Source organism: Mustelus asterias, chromosome 4, assembly GCF_964213995.1.
Source record: "Mustelus asterias chromosome 4, sMusAst1.hap1.1, whole genome shotgun sequence".
Lineage (NCBI taxonomy): Eukaryota > Metazoa > Chordata > Chondrichthyes > Carcharhiniformes > Triakidae > Mustelus > Mustelus asterias.
In genome coordinates, this window is record NC_135804.1 from 87073178 (window position 1) to 87088086 (window position 14909).

The window sequence follows — 14909 nt, forward strand, 5'->3', positions numbered from 1 at the left end:
TTTCTTATTCAGTTCGTAATATTTCTAGACATCTAGGGTTCTCTGGGCTTGTTGCTCCTGCATCTTGCCCTAAAAGGGAACATGTTGGGCCTCTACTCGCCCCGCTTCCTTTTGAATGTTCCTCACTGCTCTGCCATAGATTTTCCCACAAGAAGCTATTCCCAGTCAAATTTGGCCAGGTTCTGCCTTATTTTAATAAAATCTGCCTTCTCCTAGTCCAAAAACATTTTTTACAGACCATCTTTTCCCTTTTCCAGAACAAAGTTAAATCATATTGTGTTGTAGTCACTATCACCAACATGCTCCCCAAATGCCACCTTGAACACCTGGCTTCATCCCCAGAATTAGATCCAGCACTGTGCAATCTCTTGTTGGATCTTCTACGTATTGACATATAAAGCTCTCCTGAATATATTTCAAGAAATCCACCCTCTCTAAACCCTTTACACTATGACTATCGCAATTAATTTTGGGAAGTTGAAATCCTCTAGTATTATTCCCTATTATTATTTTTACACACCTCAGCGAATTGCCTACATACCTGCTCCTCTATTGCCTGCTGACTAGGACCTATAATATACTCCAAGCAATGTGACAGCCCCCTAGTTATTCTAAGTTCTACCCACAATGCCCTATTTGAAGACCCTTCCACAATATCGCCCCTCCTTACTGCAGCAACGGATTCCTTAATTAATAATGCGACACCACTAATCTTCCTCTCACTAATGTTCAAATGGAATGTGGCCTAGCTTCAATCCAACTCCAATTGGGAATCCACTCATGCCATAAAACTGCTCAATACTTCATTTGTTTGTATTTGGTTCGAAAGTCTACAAAAATAGCTGCTACGTAACCTTTTTTATTTAATCGTGGGACATGGGCGTCGCTGGCTGGCCAACACTTTTTGCCCATCCCTGGTTGCCCTTGAAACGTTGCAGTGCATGTGCTTTGCGCTGACCCACAATGTTGCTAGGGAGGGAATTCCAGGATTTTGACCCAGCGACTGCAAAGGAATGGCGATATATTTCCAAGTCAGGATGGTATCTTGGAGGGAAACTTGCAGGTGGTGATGTTCCCATGTATCTGCTGCCCTTGGCGTCCAAAATGGTAGTGGTTGTGGGTTTGCAAGGTGCTAAGAATCTTTGGTGAATTGCTGCAGCGCATCTTGCCCTCTTTTTAGGCAAACTATTTAATACTGTTGAATGAGGTTGACAGTCTCAACCTCTGTGTGTGCAGCGGGACCTGGGTGTCCTTGTGCACCAGTCACTGAAGGTAAGCATGCAGGTACAACAGGTGGCAAAAAGGCAAATAGCATGTTGGCCTTCATTGCAAGAGGTTTTGAGTACAGGAGCAGGGATATGTTGTTGCAACTATACAGGGCCTTTGGTGAGGCCACACTTAAGAGTATTGTGTACAGTTTTGGTCTCCTTTTCTGAGGTTTACCAGGCTGATTCCAGGGATGGTGGGACTAATGTATGAGGAGTGATTGACTAGGTTAGGATTATTTTCGCTGGAGTTCAGACAAGGGGGGTGGGGGCAGGTGGAATCTCAGACTTATAAAATTCTAACAGGTCTAGACAGGATAGATGCAGGGAGGATGTTCCCGATAGCGGGGGACTCCAGAACCAGGGGTCACTGTCTGAGGATTCAGGGTAGACGATTTAAGACAGAGTTGAGGAGACATTTCTTCACCCAAAAAGTGGTGAGCCTGTGGAATTCATTATCACAGGAAGTAGTTGATGCCAAAACATTGAATGCATTCAAGAGGCAGCTGGATATAACACTTGGGGCAAATGGGATCAAAAGTTATGGGGAAAAAGCAGGATTAGGCTATTGAGTTGGATGATCAGCCATGATCCTAATGAATGGCGGGGGGGCAGGCTCGAAGGGCCAAATGGCCTCCTCCTCCTATCTTCTGTGTAACCTGTGTTTTTTTAATGCAAGCCTACAGCACAAATCTGCTTTACTAATACCCAAGTGAAATTTTTAACAAGCATGTGTAGTGTCGGAAGTACAATATTTTCACTATTTTGGTATTTGATGAGGCAAATAAATATTGTTGAACAGAGAAAAAGGAGATTTATCAAACATGACATCAACAAGAATGCCAGATGCTCTATTTCACCAAATCATCTTGATGCATAGAAAGGCGTGTTTTCAATCTGGGTAATGATTGGAGAAAATGTTGTTCAGTAAAGTATTTAATGCTCTAGGTGAACAACTTAAAATATTCAAAAATATTGGAAAACTACTGAAAGGCTGATGGAGGAAGCTCACATCAATTACAATATCAGAAGCAAATGGACAAAAGGAGCAATAGTACGTTGGAACAAGTAATAGCCCAGAAGAAATCAAGAAATGAAGATATAGGGAGAATTTTCCCATTCCGCTTGCCATAGAAATCGTAGCAGGCAAGGGGGGGTGGGAGAAGGGTGTGTGTGTGTGCGCGTGGGAATGATGGAAAGGTCTGTTGACCTCAGGCAGGATTTTACAGTTTCAGGGTGAACATGGCCTGTTTCTAAAAAATCCGAACATTTACCTAGTGCCTTTCATAATCACAGGATGTCTCAAAGCACTTCACTGCCAACAAAGTTCTTATTCTTTTATGAATTGCAGTTGTAATGCAGGAAATGCAACAGTCAATCGGGCACAGCAAGCTCTCATAAACAGCTATGCGTTAATAACTAGCTAGTCTGTTTCTAACTTTTTAAAATGTAGCATTCATCTAGAATGCAGTAAAGAGTCCAACTGTCACTATATTCTTCAAAGGATGAAACATTGCGAGACTCTGAGTAAAATGAATCAAGAATTAATTGACAAGCTTTCAAGTGATCCATTCCAACATTACCACCTTGCAAAGTTAAAATTGTCGATTTTGTTTATTGTTGTAAGGAGATGAATGAATCCTGGATGATTTTAATTGAAAATTCAAGGGGTGGGGAATGTGGAGGAAATTAAAACACAACACTATACTTAAAACTCGTTTTATTTATACATGTTCATAAATGACCTAGTGGGATGGAAAGTAGTACATTTTATAGATACACAAAACAGTCAACAGTAAGCTTAATTATGACAAAAGATTTTGAGGGGGGGTGGGGAAGAGAAGAAAGGGAATCAGATACTTCAAATGGCAAAAATTTAAACAATGGCAACACAATTGTTTGAATTACTGACACGTTAAGAATTTCTAGCACTCGGTACAACTCCGATGAAGTACAGCATTTTAATGGCTAGGCCAATACTTTTGAAAAGATTTCATAAAACACTGATATTTATCCATGTGGTTAGCCATTGGTCTACAGCACATTCAAAAGGCTCAATGTGGTTTAGATGATGTAACTGGAATACAGTACAAAGGCTAGATGTTACAATAATAAATTGAATTCTATGTTTGAACATTTAGGGTTGACTTCTTCTCTTTCCCCAGCCCATGTTTGATAACTCAACCAACAAATATTATGCAACTATGGTGAACCTTTGCAAAATTTTCCCCTTTATTCAAATAAAAATGTTTGAATTAATTTACTTTCTTCTGCTGGGATCACTTTGAATACCTACTGAAAACATGCTCCACTTGACAAAGGATCTTTTAATCTGGCAAATAACCTACTAAAATTAATTAATCACATGTAGTGAAATATGTATTCTACATTCTTCACAGTGTTGCCAGCAAATAATTGCCTTAACTTTTGATGTAATTTACAACTGTGAATTATCTATCATGCAACCACATTGTAGTCCTAAGTATCGGACCAATTTTTAAACTGCTTCATTCACAAGCAACAAGCAGGTTTGAAGAAAGTGCTCCCAAACAGCATAAACCTGCATTTGAAATTTTGTTTTTCTGCAGTTTACAAGACCAATTTGTGGCACTTTCAAATAAACAAAAAAATTACATTAAATAAAAACCATGAAAAATGTTACTCAAAAATTAGAGAACATCCACCTCCATGTTGGGACCTGTACTAGCAACATTCAAATTTAACTGTATAGATTTAAAAGGATGTGTAGAAATATGAGTGTTCACAAAGCTATGTTGTGAAACTTTCAAATGAATATCTTATAATACCTTTCTATGTAAAAATCTGGCAAAGAACACAATTTTGGTTAAAAATAGGCAACATGAAAAGTCAGTAGTAATAAAAGCAAAATACTGCAGATGCTGTAGATTTGAAATAAAAACAAAGTACTGGAACAACTCAGTAGGTCTGGCTGAATGTGGAGAGAGAAAATCTTCATGTTTCAAGTCCAAAATGATTCTTATTCGGTCTAAAGAGAGTCATATTGGATGCAAGACATCAACTCTCTGCACAGATGCAGCAGACCTGCTGAGGTTTTCCAGCACCCTTTTTTAATTATAAATAAGTATGCGGGGAACTGTATTACAAAATCATCAGGCCAATACAGTGATTTAACAAGCTAAACAAATGATATCTGATCAGTTTTTACAAATCTGAGGTGAAATAAATTTTACCTCAATGCAACCTAGCAATTATCCCTTTCTTACTATCACTTTAGCAACACTGATGCAATTAGACAGTTTTTAAATATCTCACCTCAAATTAGATAAATGACCCATCAGAATTAAAGTGAGGGAATGCACAAGGCAGATGGGGAGGTGGTTCTTTTTTTTTTAAACATGGGTATAAATAGTCATATGGTAATCAACATGATTATTGCTCTTGGGAGCTCTTTTATCTAATAATTGTTTACTCATAATTTTAGAAGTTACTGTTAAATAATCTGGATCAAATTGGTTGGGCAAAGTGATAATCCATGTACTTGAATTATCTTGAATTTATTCAAAATTATCTTGAGATCTGTCAATCCTGATCATCTGGAAAATGTGTAGATGATTACAGAGGCTTAGGCAACTACTTCCAAAAGTAAACAATTTAGTTAATTTGGCACTTTCGCCACATCAATGGACCTAATGTACTCAATTTAAATAACAACTGTTAAAATCCACGTGACAAATTTATACATTTGATTGATTCTTAGAAGTTCCAAAATGAAAAAAAAAATCAGTTCTGAAACAGGAAATATTAAATTAAAATATGGGTTAAGGGTGGAGAAACAAAATACGTGAAAAAGGTACAACATTGAATATTAACATAAACCAGGGGAGAGAGACTAAAGTAGAAAATTTAAAACGGATATTAGGAAGTTCTTTAAAGGATCAAATGCTTGCGATAATTTACCAGAGAGGGTAGTCGAGCCAAATATATTAGGTCATTAAAAATGTAGCTGGATTCTGCAACAAGATTGAGTTTGGGTACTAGAGAGACCAACTTCAGTGCACCAGAGGGCATTTTCTGTCTTCTGGTCTTAAACAGCTATCCACAGTAACCCCCCCAAAATTGTTACATAATGCAATACAGGTGTGGTAGGTATATGCATTGAAGATTCATAAAATTCTCAAATGTCCTGTCCTTAAATTGCAAACAATCCTTTGGGATTATACTACTGTAATTATTTATATGCAAAAAGGTGCAAGTTACTAAAAGAAAAGGCAATGAGACTGTTAAGTAGTTCCACTACTTAAAGTTAGGCAGAGTGGCCAACTTCATCTCTAAAAACAAATGTGCTTATTTAGGAAAAATAAAATCCATAAAACTTAACAGTCCTGAATAGGAGGCTCAACATGTATAACCTGCATCTTTACTAACTTCCCCCCAAATCTTTGTAGAATGGGAACACAAATGTCTCCAGGGGTATGCTTTTTGGGGGGGGGGGGGTGGGGGGGGGGGAAGAGAAATTAAAAATTCTCATCGTCAAATAATACATTCTTCTTTCACAATGAAACCTTCCAATTATATAAACCTTGTTATTTAGCAATGTGATTAAAACTCAGGAGGTGTTACCAATTAAACAAAGAACAGTGATTTTCTAAGGGAAATGAATATTTTAGTAGTTTCAGTAGGTTTACCCAAGCTAAAACAGAGATTAAAAAGCAAGGGGGTGAGGGAAAAACATTAACTAAGGTTACTTTGATATTAATATGAAGCATACACTGATTCTTCCATTCATTTTACCCTTCATCCATAATGAAAATATAACATTCAACGTAATGCTTTGTGATTTATAGAATAAAATTTACCGTTTACTGTAGATGGCAATAATGATCAGAATACTCAAGTTCAGTAGCTCTATTGCAGAAGTATTATTCTTTATCTAATTCACTTCCTTAGTCATTTTTCACATGCAGTGTATATTAGACTTGATCTTTTACTTCAATGGAAATAATTGTTCCTATGTAATAAAAGGCACTTCCTCTTCCAGTTGCATTGCTAATCTCATTAAGAATATGGTATACAGATTAAAATCTGCACAGAAATACACAAAGTCCTTCCATATTTCTAGGTTCTTGGGGTGTAGTAAAGTAACATTACATCTGTAAACATTAATATAACCACACTGTACAATATGGACTGAAGCACTATGTACAAGATTTGAGTTCTTTCAAAGCGAACATCTCCACATTCAATAAGTGAATGGGATAACAGATTGAGTGCAACACTTCAGAGAAAGAGAAAATGATACATGTGCAAAATGTGCTTTGTGAAAGAAAGAAAATAGATTATAAAGGTATTGACACTCACTACAGTAGATTACTGTTAAAACAGGTGTATTGGCAGTCATCTGTTCAGATATCTACAAGGCACTAAGGGCAGGAATGATATGCTGTCACTTCGACGGTTGGGCTTTTTTTCAGTCCGGTCGGAATATAGGAAATTTTGCTAAGAATTCTATTAGTATTACCTGTAAAGAACAAGACAAGTTACTTGTTTGTGTCATATCAAATACTGTTTAACATTTAGATCCTTATTCTGCACACCATCGAAACTTTCAGGAGAAACAAGTAAAATACTTGCAGTGTAGAAATAAGTTCACCTGGCTCAACCAATAAACAAAACAGAAAATAGCACTTGCGTTCCAGCATGTTGTCCTATTCCAAATCAAAAAAGATAGACTTTGTTCCATGTCATTGTCAGCAGTCCCTCGATTCCTCGGGGTCATGAGCTTCAACCATGGAAATTCATGTGACTGAACTGAGCCATAGGACGTCCCATGAGACAGATAGGCAACCCGTCTCAGATCTCTACAGAAGCTGAGCTTGAGTGAGCCACTAAGAATCGGACAAGCGGAGATGACCAGCCGACTGATCTTTGCTTCCTTTCATTTCAATTCCAGGTCTGCTGCTGATGAGCTAATTTCAATGAGGGCCACAATTATGGTGACCTTGATGAAAATAAAATAATCCGCAAATCCTCCCACTCTTGCTCAGTTTCCAACTATTCTTGCAGGAAAATGTTTATGCGGGTTATGTCTGCAAACATCCTGCTGACATTCACCAGCAAGAATCAACATGAAGATTGGTCACAGGCAGTGCCCATGAAATTATGTCCCAACAAGAATCAGAGTCTTTAGAGGAGGAAGGGAGAAAATTGGGGAAGCAAAAAAAAAGCTTTATAACAAAGTTATCAAAATGAAGGTTCACTTACATATTCCATCATGTTACTGGACTCACATTTCCTTTTACTTAACTTCCAGTGCAAACCAAGCTAATCCCAAAACAAGAAAAACATATTTAGCTGAAGACAAATAAAACTCTCCCTTAAAAACATCCTAATGCAAGTGCTATGAGGTCAAAGATTTCAACTTCTAGGATAATTTGATTATTTCTGTACAAGAATGCTCTGAAGCTCTAATAACACACAACTAAAACATCTTCCTTTATCTGAAAGTATCTATTCAGCCTTATTACTCACTCGTCTCTGCTACAAGTGGCGATTTAACTGGTATTGCTATTAGTCAATGGTGCCAATACTATTCTTCCTCCATCCCTGCACATTCAACAAATATTCAGGTGAAGAACACCTTTTGTTAATGTAGCAACGTTGGGAGCATCCCAAGATGCTTTATGGAAAGAGGAACAGAGAAGAAAGCATGGCTGGGATTTTTCCGGTTTGAGGCAGATCCTGATTTCAGAGCTTAACATGAGTCCTATGCCATGAAGAGGGCAGTGGGAATCTGGTGTCAGTCTTCCCAGTGGTTGCCAGTTAAGAGGCTGCCTTCACAGGAACGATGAAAATTTTATTTCTGTGCAAGGGCCCAGTAAGCTAGTGCCAGTAACTGGTGGGGAAACTCCTCCATTGGTGACATTGGGGCTAGAGGGGCAGCCATTACTTATTTATCAAAACTCGTTGCATTCTGGGGTAGTGCCGGTTGATTGGAAAACGGCTAATGTTACGCCGCTGTTTAAAAAAGGAAGGAGACAAAAGGCGGGTAACTATAGGCCGGTCAGCTTAACGTCTGTAGTAGGGAAAATGCTGGAATCCATTATTAAAGAGGAGATAGCAGGGCATCTGGATAGAAATGGTTCGATCAATCAGATGCAGCATGGATTCATGAGGGGAAAGTCGTGCTTGACGAACATGTTGGATTTTTATGAAGATGTGACTAGGGCGGTTGATGGAGGAGAACCGGTGGATGCGGTGTTTTTGGATTTCCAAAAGGCGTTTGATAAGGTGCCCCATAAAAGGCTGCTGAAGAAGATTAGGGCACACAGAGTTGGGGGTAGTGTGTTAAAGTGGATTGGGGACTGGCTATCCGACAGGAAGCAAAGAGTCGGAATAAATGGGTGTTTTTCCGGTTGGAGGAAGGTAACTAGTGGCGTGCCGCAGGGATCGGTACTCGGGCCGCAACTGTTTACCATTTATATAGATGATCTGGAGGAGGGGACGGAGTGTAGGGTAACGAAGTTTGCAGACGACACAAAGATAAGTGGAAAAGTGAATCGTGTGGAGGACGGAGAAGATCTGCAGAGAGATTTGGACAGGCTGAGTGAGTGGGCGAGGATATGGCAAATGGAGTATAACGTTGATAAATGCGAGGTTATACACTTTGGAGGAAATAATAACAAATGGGATTACTATCTCAATGGAAACAAATTAAATCATGCTACCGTGCAAAGGGACCTGGGGGTCCTTGTGTATGAGACGCAAAAGCCCAGTCTGCAGGTACAACAGGTGATCAAGAAGGCAAATGGGATGTTGGCCTATATCGCGAGGGGGATAGAATATAAAAGCAGGGATGTCTTGATGCACCTGTACAGGGCATTGGTGAGGCCGCAGCTGGAATACTGTGTGCAGTATTGGTCCCCTTATATGAGGAGGGATATATTGGCATTGGAGGGAGTGCAGAGAAGGTTCACCAGGTTGATACCGGAGATGAGGGGTTTGGATTATGAGGAGAGGCTGAGGAGATTGGGTTTGTACTCGTTGGAGTTTAGAAGGATGAGGGGGGATCTTATGGAGACTTATAAGATAATGCGGGGGCTGGATAGGGTGGAGGCGGAGAGATTCTTTCCACTTAGTAAGGAAGTTAAAACTAGAGGACACAGCCTCAAAATAAAGGGGGGTCGGTTTAAGACAGAGTTGAGGAGGAACTTCTTCTCCCAGAGGGTGGTGAATCTCTGGAACTCTCTGCCCACTGAGGTGGTGGAGGCTACCTCGCTGAATATGTTTAAAGCGCGGATGGATGGATTCCTGATCGGTAAGGGAATTAAGGGTTATGGGGATCAGGCGGGTAAGTGGTACTGATCCACGTCAGATCAGCCATGATCTTATTGAATGGCGGGGCAGGCTCGAGGGGCTAGATGGCCTACTCCTGCTCCTATTTCTTATGTTCTTATTACCACAGAGGCTCCCCCTCTTCAGAGTCTGCAGGCTCTAGAAATTAAGTCCTCACCCCAAACTGCGACACCATTGGGAGGCCACCTCCATGGGTGCTGCGCCACCACTAACTAGGCAAATGGGCATAAATTGGCCTTTGAATTATTTAAATTAGTCGCTCACCTCAGGTCAGTGAGTGGCCAAGCTGCTGCTGTTCCCCTCACCACTGGGAAAATGACCTGCCAGCGAGACTGTGTTGAGGAGCCCTCCTGACAACATTCTGTAACATTTGCCTGTCCCTTCCATCTCCAGTCCAGTAATAAAAATTCCAGCCCAATGGGATGGAGATCAAAAGGTCACTTAAGGCTATGTCAAAAAGATGGGTCTTTGGATGGTTTGTAAAGGAGGACAGACAAGGAGAGAGATATTGTGGATTGGGGAGGGAGTTATAGAGTCATAGAGGTTTACAGCAAGGAAACTGGCCCTTCAGCCCAACTTCTCCATGCTGCCCTTTTTTTAAAAAACCCCTAAACTAATCCCAATTGCCTGCATTTGGCCCATATCCCTCTATACCCATCATACCCATGTAACTATCTAAATGCTTTTAAAAGATAAAATTGTACCCGCCTCTACTACTACCTCTGGCAGCTTGTTCCAGACACTCACCACCTTCTGTGTGTGAAAGAATTGCCCCTCTGGACACTTTTGTATCTCTCCCCTCTCACGTTAAACCTATGCCCTCTAGTTTTAGACTCCCCCACCTTCGGGAAAAGATATTGACTATCTACCTTGTCTATGCCCCTCATTATTTTATAGACCTCTATAAGGTCACCCCTCGGCCTCCTACATTCCAGAGAAAAAAGTCCCAGTCTATTCAGCCTCTCCTTATAACTCAATCCATCATGTCCCAGTAACATCCTAGTAAATCTTTTCTGCACTCTTTCTAGTTTAATAATATCCTTTCTATAATAGGGTGACCAGAATTGCACACAGTATTCCAAGTGTGGCCTTACCAATGTCTTGTACAACTTCAACAAGACGTTCCAACTCCTGTATTCAATGTTTTGACCGATGAAACCAAGCATGCAGAATGCCTTCTTCACCACTCTGTCCACCTGTGACTCCACTTTCAAGGAGCTATGAACATGTACCCCTAGATCTCTTTGTTCTGTAACTCTCCACAACGCCCTATCATTAACTGAGTAAGTCCTGCCCTGGTTCAATCTACCAAAATGCATCACCTCACATTTGTCTAAATTAAACTCCATCTGCCATTCGTCAGCCCACTGGCCCAATTGATCAAGATCCCGCTGCAATTGGAGATAACCTTCCTCACTGTCCACCATGTCACCAATCTTGGTGTCACCTGCAAACTTACTAACCATGCCCCCTATATTCTCATCCAAATCATTAATATAAATGACAAATAACAGGGGACCAGCACTGATCCCTGAGGCACACCACTGGTCACAGGCCTCCAGTTTGAAAAACAACTCTCTACAACCACCCTCTGGCTTCTGTCAAGAATGTGGAAATGCCGGTGTTGGACTGGGGTGAACACACTAAGAGTTTTAACAACACGAGGTTAAAGTCCAATAGGTTTATTTGGTAGCAAATACCATTAGCTTTCGGAGTGCTGCTCCTTTCCATCTGACGAAGGAGCAGCGCTCCGAAAGCTAATGGTATTTTCTACCAAATAAACCTGTTGGTTTAACCTGGTGTTGTTAAAACTCTTATTCAGTCAAGAAGCCAATTTTGTATCCATTTAGATACTTCACCCTGGATCCCGTGAGATTTAACTTTATGCAACAACCTACCATGCGGTACCTTGTCAAAGGCCTTGCTAAAGTCCATGTAGACAACATCAACTGCACTGCCCTCATCTACCTTCTTGGTTACCCCTTCAAAAAACTCAATCAAATTTGTGAGACATGATTTTCCACTCACAAAGCCATGCTGACAGTCCCTAATCAGTCCTTGCATCTCTAAATGCCTGTAGATCCTGTCTCTCAAAATACCTTCCAACAATTTACCCACCACAAATGTGAGGCTAACTGGCCTGTAGTTCCCAGGCTTTCCCTGCAGCCCTTTTTAAACAAAGACACAACATTTGCCACTCTCCAATCTTCAGGCACCTCACCTGTGACTATCGATGATTCAAATATCTCGGCTAGGGGACCTGCAATTTCCTCCCGAGCCTCCCAGAACATCCTGGGGTATACCTCATCAGGTCCCGCAGATTTATCTACCTTGATGCGCTTTAAGACTTCCAGCACCTCCTCTGTAATATGTACACTCCTCAAGACATCAATATTTAATTGCCCAAGTTCCCTAACATCCATGCTTTTCTCAACAGTAAATACTGATGAGAAATATTCATTTAGGATCTCACCCATCTCTTGTGGATCCACACATAAATTAACTTGTTGATCCTTAAGAGGCCCTACTCTCTCCCTTGTTACTCTTTTGCCCTTTATGTATTTGTAGAAGCTCTTTGGATTCTCCTTTGCCTTATCTGCCAAAACAATTTCGTGTTTGCCCTCCTAATTTCTCTCTTAATTCTACTCCTACACCCCCTATACTCTTCAAGAGATTCACTTGATCCCAGCTGCCTATGCACGTCATGTGCCTCTTTCTTCTTGACCAGGGCCTCAATATCCCAAGTCATCCAGGGTTCCCGACTTCTGCCAGCCTTGCCCTTCACTCTAAGAGGAATGTGTTTACCCTGAACCCTGGTTATTACACTTTTGAAAGCATGCCACTTACCAGACGTCCCTTTTCCTTCCCACAGACTCCCCCAATTAACTTTTGAAAATTCCTGACTGATACCAACAAAATTGGCCTTGCCCCAATTTAGAATATTAACTTTTGGGACAGACCTATCATTCTCCATAGCTATCTTAAAACTAATAGAATTATGGTCACTGGTCCCAAAGTGATCCCTCACTTCTGTCACCTGCCCTTCCTTATTTCCCAAGAGGAGGTCAAGTTTTGCCCCTTCTCTAGTCAGGCCATCCACACACTGAATGAGAAATTCCTCCTGAATACACTCAACAAATTTCTCTCCACCCAACCCTCTAATACTATGGCTGTCCCAGTCAATGTTGGGAAAATTAAAATCTCCGACTAATACCACCCTATTTTTCTTGGAGCTATCTGTAATCTCCTTACATATTTGCTCCTCAATTTCCCGCTGACTATTTGGGGGCCTATAGTACAACTCTATCAAAGTGATTTCCCCCTTCTTATTTCTCAGTTTTACCCATATAGACTCAGTGGCCAAACCCTCGGATATATCCCCTCTCAGTACGGCCGTGATGCTTTCCCTAATCAAAAATGCAACTCCCCCTCCTCTCTTACTTCCTGTTCTATCTTTCCTATAGCATCTGTACCCTGGAACATTAAGCTGCCAGTCCTGTCCCTCCCTTAGCCATGTTTCAGTAATTGCTATAATATCCCAGTCCCACGTACCCATCAATGCCCTGAGTTCATCTGCCTTGCCCATCAGGTCTCTTGTATTGAAATAAATGCAGTTTAATCTGGACTTAATCTGGAGTTCTAGAGTATGATTAGACAAAAATGGGACCAAGCGAGGTCAATTCCCAGCAGGCCAGAATTGGTGGATTAAAAGTAAGTCTGGAGGAGATTGCAAAAGTAGGATTAAGGCCAAGGAAGATGAAGCAGGAATAATACACCATTGTCTTGGTCATACAGGATGTAATTTGTGTCTTGAGTTAGCCATTTCAATGCAGTGAAAGTGGTGAATTCTGCACTGGACGAATTCGAACAGGATTTTGGGACAGTTGACCATGCAACAGAGCTTATTTACATCAACGTAGTAATGGCATCCTTCCTACAGGTGAGTTTTCATCTTTTCTCTCCTAAAACAAATCTCCTTAATAATGTTATTGATTTGCAATCAGATTAGGTAGAGAAGATGACAGAATGCTCTCTTAAAGCAATGTGAAAATGTTGAACCATATAACGGGGCAGTGTAGAAAATGCAGAGAATAATAGCTTTTAAAGATTTAAATGAAAGATTCAATCATGGCTTTCATAAGTGAATTGGCGAACCACCCAAATGGAAAAAAAATGCTCAGGGCTACATGGAAAAGACAGCAAAACTTGCCGAGTTGCTCTTGCAGAGAGCCAGAATCCACACAATAGTCCAAATGGCATTCTGTGTTATAACCATTTGGATTCTTACAGGTCAAGGTATGAACATATACAGGTACAAATAAAATATAGCGCCACCGTGTGGAATTACTGCTTGAGAATGTCTGACTTTGTTCAGAATCTTCACCAGTACAGTTTTTGCCGAATCATGAACTAGATTCATGCACTTCACATACAAGGAAATAATCAATTTTCTCACCTTGTGATACAATCTGTTGTTTTCCCATTCTAACAGCTTTTGTATTGATCTTCTAGTCTGAAAAACATTAAATGAAAGATTTTATCTTGGCGTTATACTTAAAACGCTAAGTATTTCCACAATAAAGTGGCAAGGTATTTGATAAAATAGAACATTTCGATGACATGAAACATTTTATCACTTTGCGTTGTGGGTTTCTGACTACCATTATAAAAGATAGCCTATTACAAACTATTCCATCTTTATTTGCTTAAATCAGCAATCTCTGAAGAGATAGGAACCCGTCTATATAAAAACCATACTGAAGACCTAACTTAAAATTTCATGATTCAGATTTAATCAAATTAAAAGTTCGCATCAAGCGGCAGGACACATGGGTTAGCACCACCACTATCCCATAATGGGATTACAGGAAACCAATGGGCAGGCACAGAAGTTTAAATATTGCCTGCTACCGAATGGACTTGGTGAAGAATTACAAAACGGCACTGCAATGATGTTTTCTTGTCATTCTTAGCAACAGATAAATATAGATACAAGCACCATTATAACTTCTTCACTTGCAGCTCCTACATCTGGTGCACTTATAAAACAACAATGAATTCAGGGCCACAGTGGTTCACCTAAAAGAATGGCAATTCTGCCACATAACATGGTCTGCTGGAAGATCTTCGAAAAAATTGCAGTCTTAGTGTAGAGAAATAGAACAAACCAAACATTTTATTTATAATACCATGCCGCACGAGGGGAACGGCATTCGATTCTGCTAATGCTTTCAATTATTAATAGTCGATCAGGTGTAACAGATTATTACGTAACCATTGCAGACCCGGGCCCGCCAAAAAAAAAGTGCC

The 14909-nt window shown here is 40.3% G+C and overlaps 2 protein-coding genes across 2 annotated transcripts in view; both read right to left on the minus strand.

Annotated features, from left to right (window-relative positions):
* kdrl (kinase insert domain receptor like) overlaps positions 1-14909 on the minus strand; it is a 509442-nt gene that overhangs the window by 168345 nt on the left and 326188 nt on the right. The window lies entirely within an intron of this gene.
* The window catches only part of chic1 (cysteine-rich hydrophobic domain 1), a 32069-nt gene continuing 20128 nt past the window's right edge, over positions 2969-14909 (minus strand). The window contains exons 4-6 of the mRNA XM_078211337.1: positions 14056-14112; positions 7509-7568; positions 2969-6765 (exon numbers count right to left, since the gene is read on the minus strand). Of these exons, the coding sequence (XP_078067463.1) occupies positions 6715-6765; positions 7509-7568; positions 14056-14112 (168 nt within the window). The 3' untranslated portion in view covers positions 2969-6714. The remainder of the gene's footprint in view (positions 6766-7508; positions 7569-14055; positions 14113-14909) is intronic.